At 52.4% G+C, this 11561-nt stretch overlaps 7 protein-coding genes across 7 annotated transcripts; 4 read left to right on the top strand and 3 right to left on the bottom strand.

Moving 5' to 3' along the window:
• Positions 1 to 223: 223 nt before the first annotated feature.
• FA10DRAFT_271561 (putative RPL10-60S large subunit ribosomal protein L10) lies at positions 224 to 1266 on the top strand (the record flags this gene model as incomplete). Its single annotated transcript, XM_025523104.1, has 3 exons — positions 224 to 252; positions 316 to 376; positions 694 to 1266. The coding sequence occupies 3 exons, from the start codon at positions 224 to 226 to the stop codon at positions 1264 to 1266; spliced, it is 663 nt and encodes a 220-aa protein (XP_025379496.1).
• Positions 1267 to 1426: 160 nt separating this feature from the next.
• On the top strand, positions 1427 to 1814 carry FA10DRAFT_89492 (hypothetical protein). The gene has a single exon (XM_025525761.1). It carries the CDS (start codon positions 1545 to 1547, stop codon positions 1761 to 1763), a length of 219 nt encoding a protein of 72 aa, XP_025379495.1. The 5' UTR covers positions 1427 to 1544; the 3' UTR covers positions 1764 to 1814.
• Positions 1815 to 2405: 591 nt separating this feature from the next.
• FA10DRAFT_89483 (hypothetical protein) lies at positions 2406 to 3849 on the top strand. The gene is made up of 5 exons (XM_025525760.1): positions 2406 to 2470; positions 2605 to 2937; positions 3028 to 3316; positions 3378 to 3452; positions 3543 to 3849. Exons 2-5 carry the CDS (start codon positions 2706 to 2708, stop codon positions 3808 to 3810), a joined length of 864 nt encoding a protein of 287 aa, XP_025379494.1. The 5' UTR covers positions 2406 to 2470; positions 2605 to 2705; the 3' UTR covers positions 3811 to 3849.
• Positions 3656 to 4435, bottom strand: FA10DRAFT_266081 (hypothetical protein). Its single transcript, XM_025521349.1, has 2 exons — positions 4276 to 4435; positions 3656 to 4204 (listed from the first exon to the last, which is right to left on the bottom strand). Exons 1-2 carry the CDS (start codon positions 4321 to 4323, stop codon positions 3953 to 3955), a joined length of 300 nt encoding a protein of 99 aa, XP_025379493.1. The 5' UTR covers positions 4324 to 4435; the 3' UTR covers positions 3656 to 3952.
• A 2909-nt stretch (positions 4436 to 7344) lies between these two features.
• Positions 7345 to 8464, top strand: FA10DRAFT_89341 (hypothetical protein). Its single transcript, XM_025525759.1, has 3 exons — positions 7345 to 7468; positions 7551 to 7659; positions 7721 to 8464. Exons 1-3 carry the CDS (start codon positions 7424 to 7426, stop codon positions 8395 to 8397), a joined length of 831 nt encoding a protein of 276 aa, XP_025379492.1. The 5' UTR covers positions 7345 to 7423; the 3' UTR covers positions 8398 to 8464.
• Positions 8465 to 8615: 151 nt separating this feature from the next.
• On the bottom strand, positions 8616 to 9299 carry FA10DRAFT_224322 (ribosomal RNA methyltransferase; the record flags this gene model as incomplete). Its single annotated transcript, XM_025518605.1, has 2 exons — positions 8616 to 9164; positions 9216 to 9299. Coding segments are annotated over 2 exons (633 nt in total), but the record flags the coding sequence as incomplete, so codon positions are not given.
• Positions 9300 to 9530: 231 nt separating this feature from the next.
• On the bottom strand, positions 9531 to 11165 carry FA10DRAFT_271559 (nicotinate phosphoribosyltransferase; the record flags this gene model as incomplete). Its single annotated transcript, XM_025523103.1, has 5 exons — positions 9531 to 9874; positions 9943 to 10800; positions 10862 to 10912; positions 10999 to 11053; positions 11115 to 11165. The coding sequence occupies 5 exons, from the start codon at positions 11163 to 11165 to the stop codon at positions 9531 to 9533; spliced, it is 1359 nt and encodes a 452-aa protein (XP_025379490.1).
• Positions 11166 to 11561: the final 396 nt, after the last annotated feature.

The following is an 11561-nucleotide window of genomic DNA, read 5'->3' as shown; positions in this document are numbered from 1 at the left end:
CCGTCAGCTGTAAGAGTCGTCCACTACTCGAGGGCTTCCGAAACTTTCAGGCGCCCGTGCGCTTGATCAAGTGAACCGGACTTAAGAAATCCTTGATCGAGTCATACAGCCACGTGGCTGAACCACGTGCCAGACCTTCTGCGGCACCAGCTATTCCTCCGGCGCCCAATGTGTATCACATTATTGACGACCACCACCCGCCACCTCGAAGAAATCAGTCAAGATGGGAAGGAGGCCAGCTCGCTGCTACCGGTATGTCTCGGTTGCTGTTTGATCTGATGAGGTTGCTATGCTGATGCACGGTTCTGCCTAAAGGTACTGCAAGAACAAGCCGTTCCCCAAATCGAGGTACAACCGTGGTGTCCCCGACCCAAAGGTGAGCATTGGCTTCGAGTATCTGACTTTCATCAGAGCGACGGTAGTTTTCAGTTAGCTGGACGAAAAGGGGTGGGGGAAAGAAAAAGTATGGTAACTGTGGAATGGTTGGCGTTTTCGCAGCCATTTCACCAGAGTAACGGTGGCAAGGGGACCACAGCCGGACTTAAGGATGGGTGCCATGGTGGGCTTGAGAGCTTCGGCAGTCAGACATCGCTTAAAGTGGCATAGATACCGGAGAGGAGAGGGGAATAAAGAATCTCGAGAGTAGAGACACATGGCTTCGAATAGACTTGCTGACAATCAATGTTCTTTCAGATCCGCATCTTTGACCTCGGCCGCAAGAAGGCAAGCGTTGACGACTTCCCCTTCTGCTGCCACCTTGTCTGTGACGAGCACCAGCAGATCACCTCGGAGGCACTCGAAGCTGCTCGCATTTGCGCCAACAAGTACATCACCAAGACTTCGGGCAAGGATTCGTTCCACCTCCGTGTCCGTGTCCACCCTTTCCACGTCATCCGTATCAACAAGATGCTTTCGTGCGCTGGTGCCGACAGGCTCCAGACGGGCATGCGTGGTGCCTACGGCAAGCCGTACGACACCGTGGCCCGAGTCGACATCGGCCAAGTCCTCCTCTCTGTCCGCACTAGGGAGAACAACCGTGCGGTCGTCATGGAGGCTCTTCGCCGCTCCCGTTACAAGTTCGCTGGCCGTCAAAAGATCATCGTCTCCAAGCGCTGGGGCTTCACCAATATGATGAAGGACGAGTACAAGCAGGCGAAGGATGAAAACAAGATCCTCAAGGACGGCTGCTACCTTCAGTACATCAACAACCACGGTCATCTCGAGGAGAACCTTCGGCTCCAAGCCCGCATTGCTGCCCAGAAGTAATCGACCTCTGGACATAAGGCTTCCTCTCTGTAATATGATCATTTGGTTGTTGCTCTTCTACAGGGATCAGAACTTTTTGACTCTTTGCTCACCTATTCATTAAACGTGCCATGATCTTTTCATATCCTCAAGTCTCCCAACGGTGCTTATGTCCGCAGCTGCAATTGGGCTGGATCTGAAGAACGGCATTATTGAGGTTGTAAGCTCCTCCTGAAGCAGCGTGCCACAGCATGAGTGTTGGTCCCAAGGGTGTCGCGAACGATTGAATTGGGGATTCGATGCCTGCGTCTCCACAACTCAACGATGCAGTGCACAGGGAGTCAGCCGTCTTCAATTTGGCTGCTGTTGCTCTCCCATCAATTATTATTCTCTACCGACGTCATTCTTTGAGTCGGAGGCCGACTCCGTACTACTGGCCACAAAGCTGCGATTCACTCGTGGACGTTGTCGCAGCAAGCCAACTTCAAGAGACTTTCAAACAAATGACAAGGCAGTGAGGTGCGAAACGCCTGAACGAAAAAGGAGATGTGCCCTGGCGCGAACTTAATGAATGTTCTCCTCGTCGAAGAATTTAATAAAGATTCTCACTGGCATCACACCACTACACTAACATTGTAACATTGTGGCAGACCTTCATTTCAATTTCAATAGACACAACCAGCACAGCGAAAAAGAGGACGCAATGGGATCTATTCTTAACAAATATGGCAAATTGCGGCCGGCGGGTCGTGCGGTGCACTTGTCTTTAGCAAGCAATCGATGCCGAACCGGCTTCTGAAGCACCACACTTACAGACAAGTGCGATCGTGTCGTCCCGGACAGCCTATCCCAAACGGGGCGCCAAGGGGCTTTTCGAAGACTTGTCTTGAGCCACCTTGTCTGCTTGGCAAAATAGTTAGGAGTACCTAGATCAGCGAGGAAGGATGTGTATAAGTACTGGTGCGTGCAACGCTCTTTCCGACCTTGCCCAGCTGGCGCTGCAAGATGACTTGCACACCGCAGATCCGAGCGAAGCGCTTTGGTCGTTAAATGAACGGTACGGATAGTTTATTGCTAAATTCGGCACACAAATAGCTACTCTCGCTTTAGCAAGATCCATTCGTCCTCGTCCTCCTCCCCCTCCTTGCGAGGTTTGTCGGCCGGAGTATTTGAGGCGAGTGTTGGGCAGATTCTAGCAGCTCGTTCAAGTTCAATACTATATAAGGCGAGTATTGGGGAGATAGGTCTGTGAGCTATATCCGAGTATCGGTTCAGAAGGAGAGCAAACTAACGTCTGTTAACGCCCGCCCGCCCGCCCTACCATGCGTGCATATCCATCCCTACTGCTACTGGTAGTAGCTATCACATTCCTCTCCACGATTCAGGCCAGTACATCGAGCTCAGCATCAAGATCACGTATTGCACTTCTGCACGGCCAGCGAGCCGTACAACAAGCAAAGATGGTAGGCAGGGGCCGCCACCTCTGCAACAGGGGCAAGGACCTGGAGCGACCTGTGGCGGCCGTGTATCGAGGCCCGATTGCCTGCGATGGGTGCTCTGAAAGCGTGGCAGAGTTGCTGAGGAAGTCACCGGCCAACTTCAGGGTCCACTATCTTGGTCCCACCGAGACTCATGACATCAATGCGCAAACCCTGAACCACCTCGATCTTTTCGCCTGGCCCGGCGGTGGTGGTGAGCATTTTGAGTCCCCCCCTCTCCCCTACGTTCACATCTGCAGACTTGCCACCATGTCTAAATGCTGATGCGGAGCATTCTCGACAGACGACCAAGACGCCGATTACTTAAAGGTGGCACATTATACCAAGGAAATTCAGGAGTTCGTCAGAAATGGTGGCCGGTACGCGGGCTTCTGCATGGGTGCCTTCCTTGCGCAGGGGCAAGGCAGCAATCAAACCTTCTTTCAACTCTTGCCTCGAGGGAGCTACGTCTCTTCGGAGAGGTTCGAGAAGGGGGCACAGATCAAGGGTGATGAAGATACGATCATCTTGACCGACTGGACCTTCCACACTGGGCCGAAACGCGGCACAAGCGAGGACAATCGATGGCAATAGTGAGCTGACTGCCTGCATAGACGGTCATTAGCCGCACAATTTCTCAAAGACTCATGACAGTTTCCAAGATGGGGGTCAAATCCACCTCGACGAGAGCACGCTACCCGTTGGCGCTTTTGTCCTCGGTCGCTATACGTGAGCAGAAGGCGCCTGCAGAAGATGCCGCTAGAGGACGCCTTCGAAGAAACACATGATTGACAACAGGCCTTATGTTTCCTGATGCAGATACACGGGCGATCCTTGCTCCGTCATTGTCCCTTACGGTGCGGGCTACGTAGGACTCGTGGGCGTTCATCCAGAAGCAGACAAGAGCTGGTACGAAGACTGGCACGGTCACAATCCACAAGGTATCAAATTTGACATTGGCCATGATTTCGTCCAAAGCCTCTGGCAGGCGGAACACATCATCGAAGGGGAGCTTGCCCATAAAATGGGTGAAAGCAGCAAAACGACGACCTTATCTGTTGATGCCAGCCAGCAGACTAGGACATGAGAGTATCACCCGAAGCGTCAGTCCGGCCTGTTAAGTTCCAGTGACGAGCTCCGTTATATTAGCATTTCTCTTCCCGGTAGGTGCGCCGAATTAAGAAGAAATTGGAACCCTTCGCTTACAGTCCGGGCTCTCCTCAATAGCTCTATTTCCTCCCTTGACCATGTACAAATTGTCCGCTCTTGAGTATTCTCGCACTAGCCTTGACCTCATCGATCGCACCCTGTGGAACAGTGACTGCTTTGACGGTGACGTTGGTAAAGATACTCTCGAGCATCCTCTCACATCGCCTGACCATGTAGTCCACCGCTGCAAAGTCCCGGCGAGACACTCCACCACCCATAGATGGATGTTTGAAGAAGTGGCGAAGGTAGAGGAGGAATGCAGGCTGTGAGCCCTGCCATGAGAGAGATTAAATGCAAGAGAAAATCAGAGGGGCGGTGAAGCAAAAAAGTTGGCAGCACCCACCTCGGGCTTGTCACGGATGGATCGAAGCCCTTTGCGGTAGAGAGACATGACCTGTCGCTGACTCGGCGTCAGTCGCGGTGGCATACTCCTGTGCGCTGAAGGTGGCGCCGGCTCTCAAGGAAGAAGAAAAGAAGGAGGTAGTAGTAGAAGATGTAGTACTGGTCCTAGATGCCCAACGCGACTTCCTGCGTTTGTGGAGGGACGGCTGCTCTCTTCTTATTTTTATTTTTTATTTTTTATTTTTTATTTGGGTTACGCGCCGAGTGACCAAGCTTGCCGAACACAATCCCTCTTTCCTCCTCGACTCTGGCCCCATAAGAGCTCCAGGCTTCTCGCTACGCGCGACAACAGGCCGAGTGGCGATGGTAGACCGGCCAAAGAGGGCAGCCAAATCTTCAGGGACGGGTGCTCGCATTGATGCGGAGAAGGCTGTTCGTGCGAAGCCATCGACACAGAGCAGGCTAGGAGGCTGTAGCAGCCCCAAAGCGGAGAGAGGCATGAAAGGGGCCAGGATGAGACCTGGTAATAGACAGCTGCCGCATTCAGACGAATCTGCAACCAAGGAGGAAGAAGGCAAAGGCGGCATTCAAGACGAGGTGGAGCAGCGGGATGACGATGACGTTGATGTTCGCGGAGAGCTACCCTGGCGAGATCCATTCGACCATGTTCGCGAAGAATACTTCGTTCACTCCTTTGACTATGATCACGTTGGCCTGGGCGGTAGTGACGGAAATCCGAGTGTCTGGATCGAGCCATCAACGCGGCCAGCAGCAGCAGCATCTCCGGCCTTTGTGGCAAAGACTCCGCTGTCCGCGAGCCCGCTACCTGCAAGCGCTCATCTTCTGCAAATACCGAGCGCTTCTGGCGTAGATGGAATCGTGAATCGAAGGAAACAAGGGAGCGAACTTGGTTCCACGCAGTCCAACGACAGAAGATGGCAAAAGAAAAAGGAGGTAGTGGGCGAGCGAACGCAATGTTCCGAGGAAGGGGCCAAAGGAGACTCCAAGTCAGCAACGACTATAGCAGCGACGATAGATGTCGAAGAACATTCTCCCTCATCGTCATTGCGCCACATTTCTCCGCACTTGACAAATCCTGACTCGTCAACGCTGAATGGATCGGATACATTACCCTTTACCGCCCATCCGTCCAGACCTGACGCAGAATTCCTCAATCCGTCTCTTCGAGATAACCTTTTCCGAGGAGCGCTCGAGAGCGATGAGGAGAATAGCGACATTGCGAACGACATCATCCGTCCTTTCACTGAGCCCGAACCATTCGCTTACGTTCTAGATCGTCCAAGGGAGAATGCGAAGAACAGGCAGAGCACGCTTTACTCAAGGCAACCCGATCGTATCGAAAGAGCCCTAGGAGTAGTAAGGGGCAGAGAGAAGGGGACTGTCAAGGAAGAGGCTTTGGACAGTGCAGGTAGGAAAAAGCGAAAGGGTGATGGGAGCGAGGACCAGAGGAAGACCGGTCAAATCAAGCACACGAAGAACTACAATAAGCACCTGAAGGGTATTCCTTCTGGCAATAACGAAGGCGACAAAGATGACATTGATGAACAGGACGACTTGGCGCAAGATCTCAATCAGGACGCTTTTGTCCGGTCGACAGGTGGGGCAAGGGAAAGAATGCGAAGGGCTAGACTTTTGGCAAGATTCAGAAAGAAGAGGGAGGAAGTTGCTGATGGATTGGTGCGTGAAATGGAGTCTCACAATGGTAGCGAAGCCGGCACGTCGACTTCGTGCTCAGACGACGATTCTACGTCATCTGGACCGTCATCAAACGCGTCCTTATCCGACCATCTCATCGCAGAAGATTTTGAGGCCGAAGATGCCAGCAAACACCCTGCACAGCGTCTCGCCAAAAGTGCTAGCTCTTCAGGAGGCAAGCGCAGAGGCTCACCACCACATAGCCAAGTCGCGACGGTGACGTCGACATCGACGTCTGAAGCACTGATTGCACTAGGCCTAGGGCCGCGATTGACGCTGCGGAACCAGTGCGACGAATGGGTTCGATGGATGGCCTCACAAATCCTCGACAGCTTCGAGGGCATTTCCAGGGACAGGAGGAAAGCTCTCACGCAGTCAAGGTGGGAGCTGAAAGACAAGATGAAGGAGGACTCGAATCAAATTCTCTCTCAGGACATGGTGAGTATTTTGAGCAGAACGTTCCCTCACACTCCTTGTGCTGGCCTTGACCTATATATCTATTCGCAGCGGCGTCAGTTCACCTGGTACCTTAAACGCTATCCCTTTTTCGAGCGAAGACCTGTTCGTGCGAAGGACCGGAGACACACAGTGGGCTGTGCGGCTTGCCATCGTAAGAGCCAGGTATGCGACTCGCAATTTTTATTTTGGGGTCCTCTATACCACGACGAGAGCCTCGAGAGGCGGGGTAGTAGCGATTCTTCGTCTTCAGATCGGTCGACGGGGGCTGAAGATGAGCGCCATCAAGCACGCGATGAGCATGGTGAGCTTTGCGATGCGATCACTCATGTAGGCCGTCCTCACGAGCACTAACTTTTACGTTGTCAACGATAGATACCCAGGTTTTCTTCCTCGGTTCGCACTGTGCGAGGAGGGCTGCTATTCTTCACAGATACGCGCATTGGGAACACAGAGCCATGCGCGAACTGTCTAAGCTGCCGATCGTAAAGGAGAGCCGCAAAGCGATACGAGAGGCCGAAAGGAGGAGCAATAGCGGCTCATATGGACGCATTGCAAGCCGAGCTATCGAAGAAGCCGTGACGCAATACGCTGGCCAGTTGGAAAGACGGCTGAAAAAATTACGCGAGATGCGTGACGGCTTCCTGTTTGGAGGTAGTAGAGCAGACCACGCTTATGAACGATGGGACGATTGACAGAGCCATGACTTCCTTGCAAAGTTGATAAATACTACTAAAGATCATGTCGACATCATCACTTGTTTACTGTCACGCACTTAAGGAGTGTTGATGCTTGCAATTGCAGTGACTGAATTCGACAAATCGTGACATATTCACATGTGCATATGGTGTGAATTATGCGTCAGACTCAGGACAAGAAACGACAGGAACCAGAACTACTTGATTCAACTGAGCAATATACAGTATGTGGAGCTCATCGTACCAGAAGACCGCGTCTGCGGCCTGAGAGGGTTAAGCATGTCGTCCGGTAAGAGTATGCGTCTGCGTTTCAAGGGTGAAAAGGTGAGCATAGCGATGTGAGACAGCGACAGTGCCCCGATGGGCGGAAGCTGACCGCTACCACAACATTGCCTAAATCGAGAAGAAGCAAAAAAGGAAGAGGACCGATGACGAAAAACGGAGGAAGAAGAGAAAGAAAAGCACCAATGACGATGACGAGTCAGACGCCGACGCATACGGAGGCAACGAGCAAGGTGAGGGCGCTACGCCGAACGTTCCCTAGGAAGCAGCTGTTATCTAACGGCTTAGACTTAGCCTGGGTCGAAGTCGAGAAGGTAACGGACCTCGCAGGGCCTGCTTTCCTTGTCCAACGTTCCTTCACCCCTTCCGCGCATGCCTCAGAGGGTGATGCCTTCTGCCTAGCTCTCAACTCAACACTGCAGCGCGTTGATGCCCAGCGCGTACAGGCGGCCGAACAATTGAGCAAGGAAGACGCCCTCTTAAAAGCTGACGACGAGCTTCAAGATGCGGAAGTTGTTCAGCTGGAGGTCGCCGATGAGCAGCAGTTGGAACCGCGAGACGTGATGCAAGTCTGGGTCGCCACACGGATTCTAGACACACCAGCAGAAGCACCTCGATATACACTTCGATCCGCAGAGGGCAAATTTCTTGCAGCTGAGCGTAGTGGTTCCGTTGGCGCCTCGTCAGAAGCCAGAGGACCGCAAGAAGAGTGGACACTGGTCAAGAGTCCTGACCTCCCGGGTTTCCATCTTCGGAGCTTTCATGGAAAGTATTTGACATTTGACCACCTAGCGGGTGGCAAGGTCGCTGTGAGGGCAGATTTCGAACCTCCAACGGACGAACGTGAGGGAGAAACTACTTCTTCAATTTGTGTAAAGGTTCAGTGGAAGTTTCGTCACGAAGCCAGGAAGCGGGAATCCGGACGAAAGCCAGTCCTTGGCAAAGATCGTGCTCCTGCCGTCAGGACATGAGTGCTGTATAGTCGAAGATATCTGAAGCACGATAACGTAGCTTTGCAGTCCTTACAGCACGAACTTGATCAGCAGGATATTGAGGTGCCACGCATTGTACAACTTGATTTGGCATTGATGACGAGAAACTTCTTCTACCCTGGCACGGCCAAGTCACCGAAGGCAGCGAAGCCTGAAAGCCCGAAATATGGATGACTTTCGAGCATGCGTTCGCCCTTGAAGCCTCGGCAGACAACGAAGTGCTCCATGCTACTCTTCCTGCTACTCCTCGGCTTGACGATGTCCACATGCTCGAACAAAGTTCGAAGCTGGCAGGCTAAGGCACTGCTTGTGTCTTGTTGGTCTCCTCGGCGACAAAAGATCTTAGCGATAAAAGTTCCGCCTATGCAGAGCAAACGAACTGTGATTGTCAAGGCGGAGACCAGGAGCTGGGATTGAAGGTACTCGTCGAGTGTATGAAGTCCGGTCACATCGGGAGCTCCATCGCACACGATCAACTGCGCCTCGGCTCTGTTTGCGGTACTACCGCTCCCCGCAAGGGCTCGAATGACGGCTTCAGCTGTCTGACCCGAGGTGATATCGCCAGTGATCTGTTTGACACCCTCAAGAGGCGCCATTGCTTGCAAATCGACGGCCACGATTCGGGAGCCCGATTTTGATAATGCTTTGGACAGAACCTGAGACCAAGACCCGGGGGCAGCACAGAGGTCGATCACCCTCGATGGCTTTTCGTCTAAGAATCCGTAAATTTCATTGAGGTGGATGAGCTAATGGAAGTGTCAACGTCTGTACGCGGTCAGGAGCTTGTGAAGACGAACCTTGTAGGCCGATCGAGCACGAAAGCCTTCAGCTTTACACAAGCGATAGTATATGTCTCGCTTGTCTTTAGAAGATGCCCCCATCCTTCTACAGGTCGCAGTCGGTGGACTTGAGTAATATTCACCTTTTTTCCAGCCAAATTGGATTTTGCGGGATTCGGCATTGGCGCTTTCGTCCGTGTTGCGCATCTAAGCGTGTCTAGTCTCATCCTCAATGCTTCTCTGACCTTGCAGATTTGCACATGCAAGTGAGGCGATCAGGATACCTCTTATCGTTCACAAAGCGCGAGAAGCACGATCTACAATGTATCTAATTCAGGCATCCTCCACGTTTTCTTGAGCTTCGTCGATACCAAATCTACGCTTGCACATAGCCACTTCTTCTGCGTCGCCCGTATTCTTGGTTAAATCATCGGAAATCTTGACCGCATTTCGTCCATTGATGCTTCGAAGCTTGATGACCATGTTGAGCGCCTTTGACTTGCCACGTTGACTCTTGAGGATGGACACGTCGTCGATATCCGCTTCGTGCGATGAGGTTGGGCCTTCCATTTGACACTGAAAATCATTGGTAAAGTCGGTTCCGACACCGAAGGAGCAACCAATGCCAATTGCATTTGAGAACTTTGCCAGGTTGATGCACTTCTCGACGTTGAGGCCTGGAGGAACATCCCCAGCGTGAGTGATCAAGGTATTGTGGAAAAGAAGGAAATGAGAAGATACCAACTGTCTGAGAAGATGACCACCTTCTCCTTTGGATCGACGCCGAGACCCTCGTAGACATTTTTTGCGTTTGTAGCAAAAAGCTTGCTATCTCCTGAATCTTGTCTCAACCCTTTCCATCTCTTCGCTATCTCCCTGCCTTTCTGGCTGCTGAGGAGGTCGTCGAAGAAGACGCGCGTGCTGAAAGTGTCGGTCAGGGCGATTGTGAGATCATGCGCCGGACTTCCAGGCTCAAAACTCGGCGGCGAATAGACGGCATCCCATGCTTCCAGAGAGCGCAAATTGGCACGATCGTACCCTTCGAGAGCCGCGATAGCCATCGTCCATTCATGCGCCACGGTCCCGACGGGTGCTAGATTGAACATCCTAGCAAAGTGAACGTTAGACGTGCCGACCACCTTTCCCTTGCCGTCGGACTCGAGCGCCTCCTTTTCGCCCTGCATGAGACCTTGCATGACAGTCTTGTGTGTCAGGTAGGATCTGCGTCGTCTGGTGCCAAATTCAGAGAATCGGATACCGGCGCCGACGAGCTTGCGCGCCTTGTCGGCTGCCAATGCCCGTTGGCCAACAAGTGACCATTTCTTCTCCACGAAAAGAAAGTACATTTCGCTGACGATAGCCATCAGCGGAACTTCATATAAGATAACTTCGCACCAATTTCCTTGAGCGACCAGCTCCAGTTGACCCCATTCCACACTGCCCATGCCATCGCAGTCGGGGTCGGGGACAAAGCTGGCCGTTACTTGATCTTGGGGTCGGAATCGGAATGAGGACAAAAAGGAGAGGTAGGCTGGTTGTAGGTACGGACAGGTCTTCTTCAACCATTCCAGCTCCTCTGTAGTCAGGTACAGCTCCGACAGGGCTAAGACATTGAAAGTGCGACTGAGTGAGCGAATCAGAAGAAATACAAGCCTTTGTCTCACCATTAATATGCTCTCGAATTCGATCTACGCATTCCCTAGTGAACTTCATGTCTTTTGATCGATTGGTAAATTGGTCTGGAGGAGCATCAGTTGGAGCACTAAAGCTGTGTGCCCGGTAGCGCCGTGACAACACCTACATGTGACTTGAGCTTCCTTGTAGTGCTTAAGCACGGCCTGCTGCATCGTCAGTTTCTGTCGAGGTGAACGTCAGGTGCCGACCAAAAACAAGACTCAAGAGATCCAGCCTACTCACGTACAAGTCCGTGTCCAAAATGGACCTCACAGGCCCTGACTCGTCCACCATGAGGTGTTGCGCCATTTGCTCGTCGTGATCTCGTTGCTGTGCGACGTGGTCCGGGCGTTATTCACTTGAGATTTTCACTCGAACACGTGCGTCGTTGCGCTCAGGCCTCCACTTTTACCCTTGCCCAGATATTCTTGTGAGCAGTGTGACCGGGAGTCAGAAGCGTAAATCCATCGACAGTCTCTGGACGAGCATGCAAATTTCCCGAGCAATGAGCTCTCGTGCCATTCGCTGATACGCACTGTGAGAGCTTGCGATGATGTGCATTCTAAAGCAACCCTTCATTCGGCTGTCGGTATGCCTTTTGTCTGCAATAGAACAGACGCGGTACTTGCTGTTGCAGCTGAGGTATTGCTCGACTCTGTGCTCAATGGCTGACGGTGTCGAGACCAACCC

The sequence above is a fragment of the Acaromyces ingoldii genome (assembly GCF_003144295.1).
Source record: "Acaromyces ingoldii strain MCA 4198 unplaced genomic scaffold FA10scaffold_2, whole genome shotgun sequence".
NCBI classification, from domain to species: Eukaryota; Fungi; Basidiomycota; class Exobasidiomycetes; order Exobasidiales; family Cryptobasidiaceae; genus Acaromyces; species Acaromyces ingoldii.
Note: the sequence above shows the minus strand (reverse complement) of the source record. Positions and strands in the feature narration are given on the sequence as shown.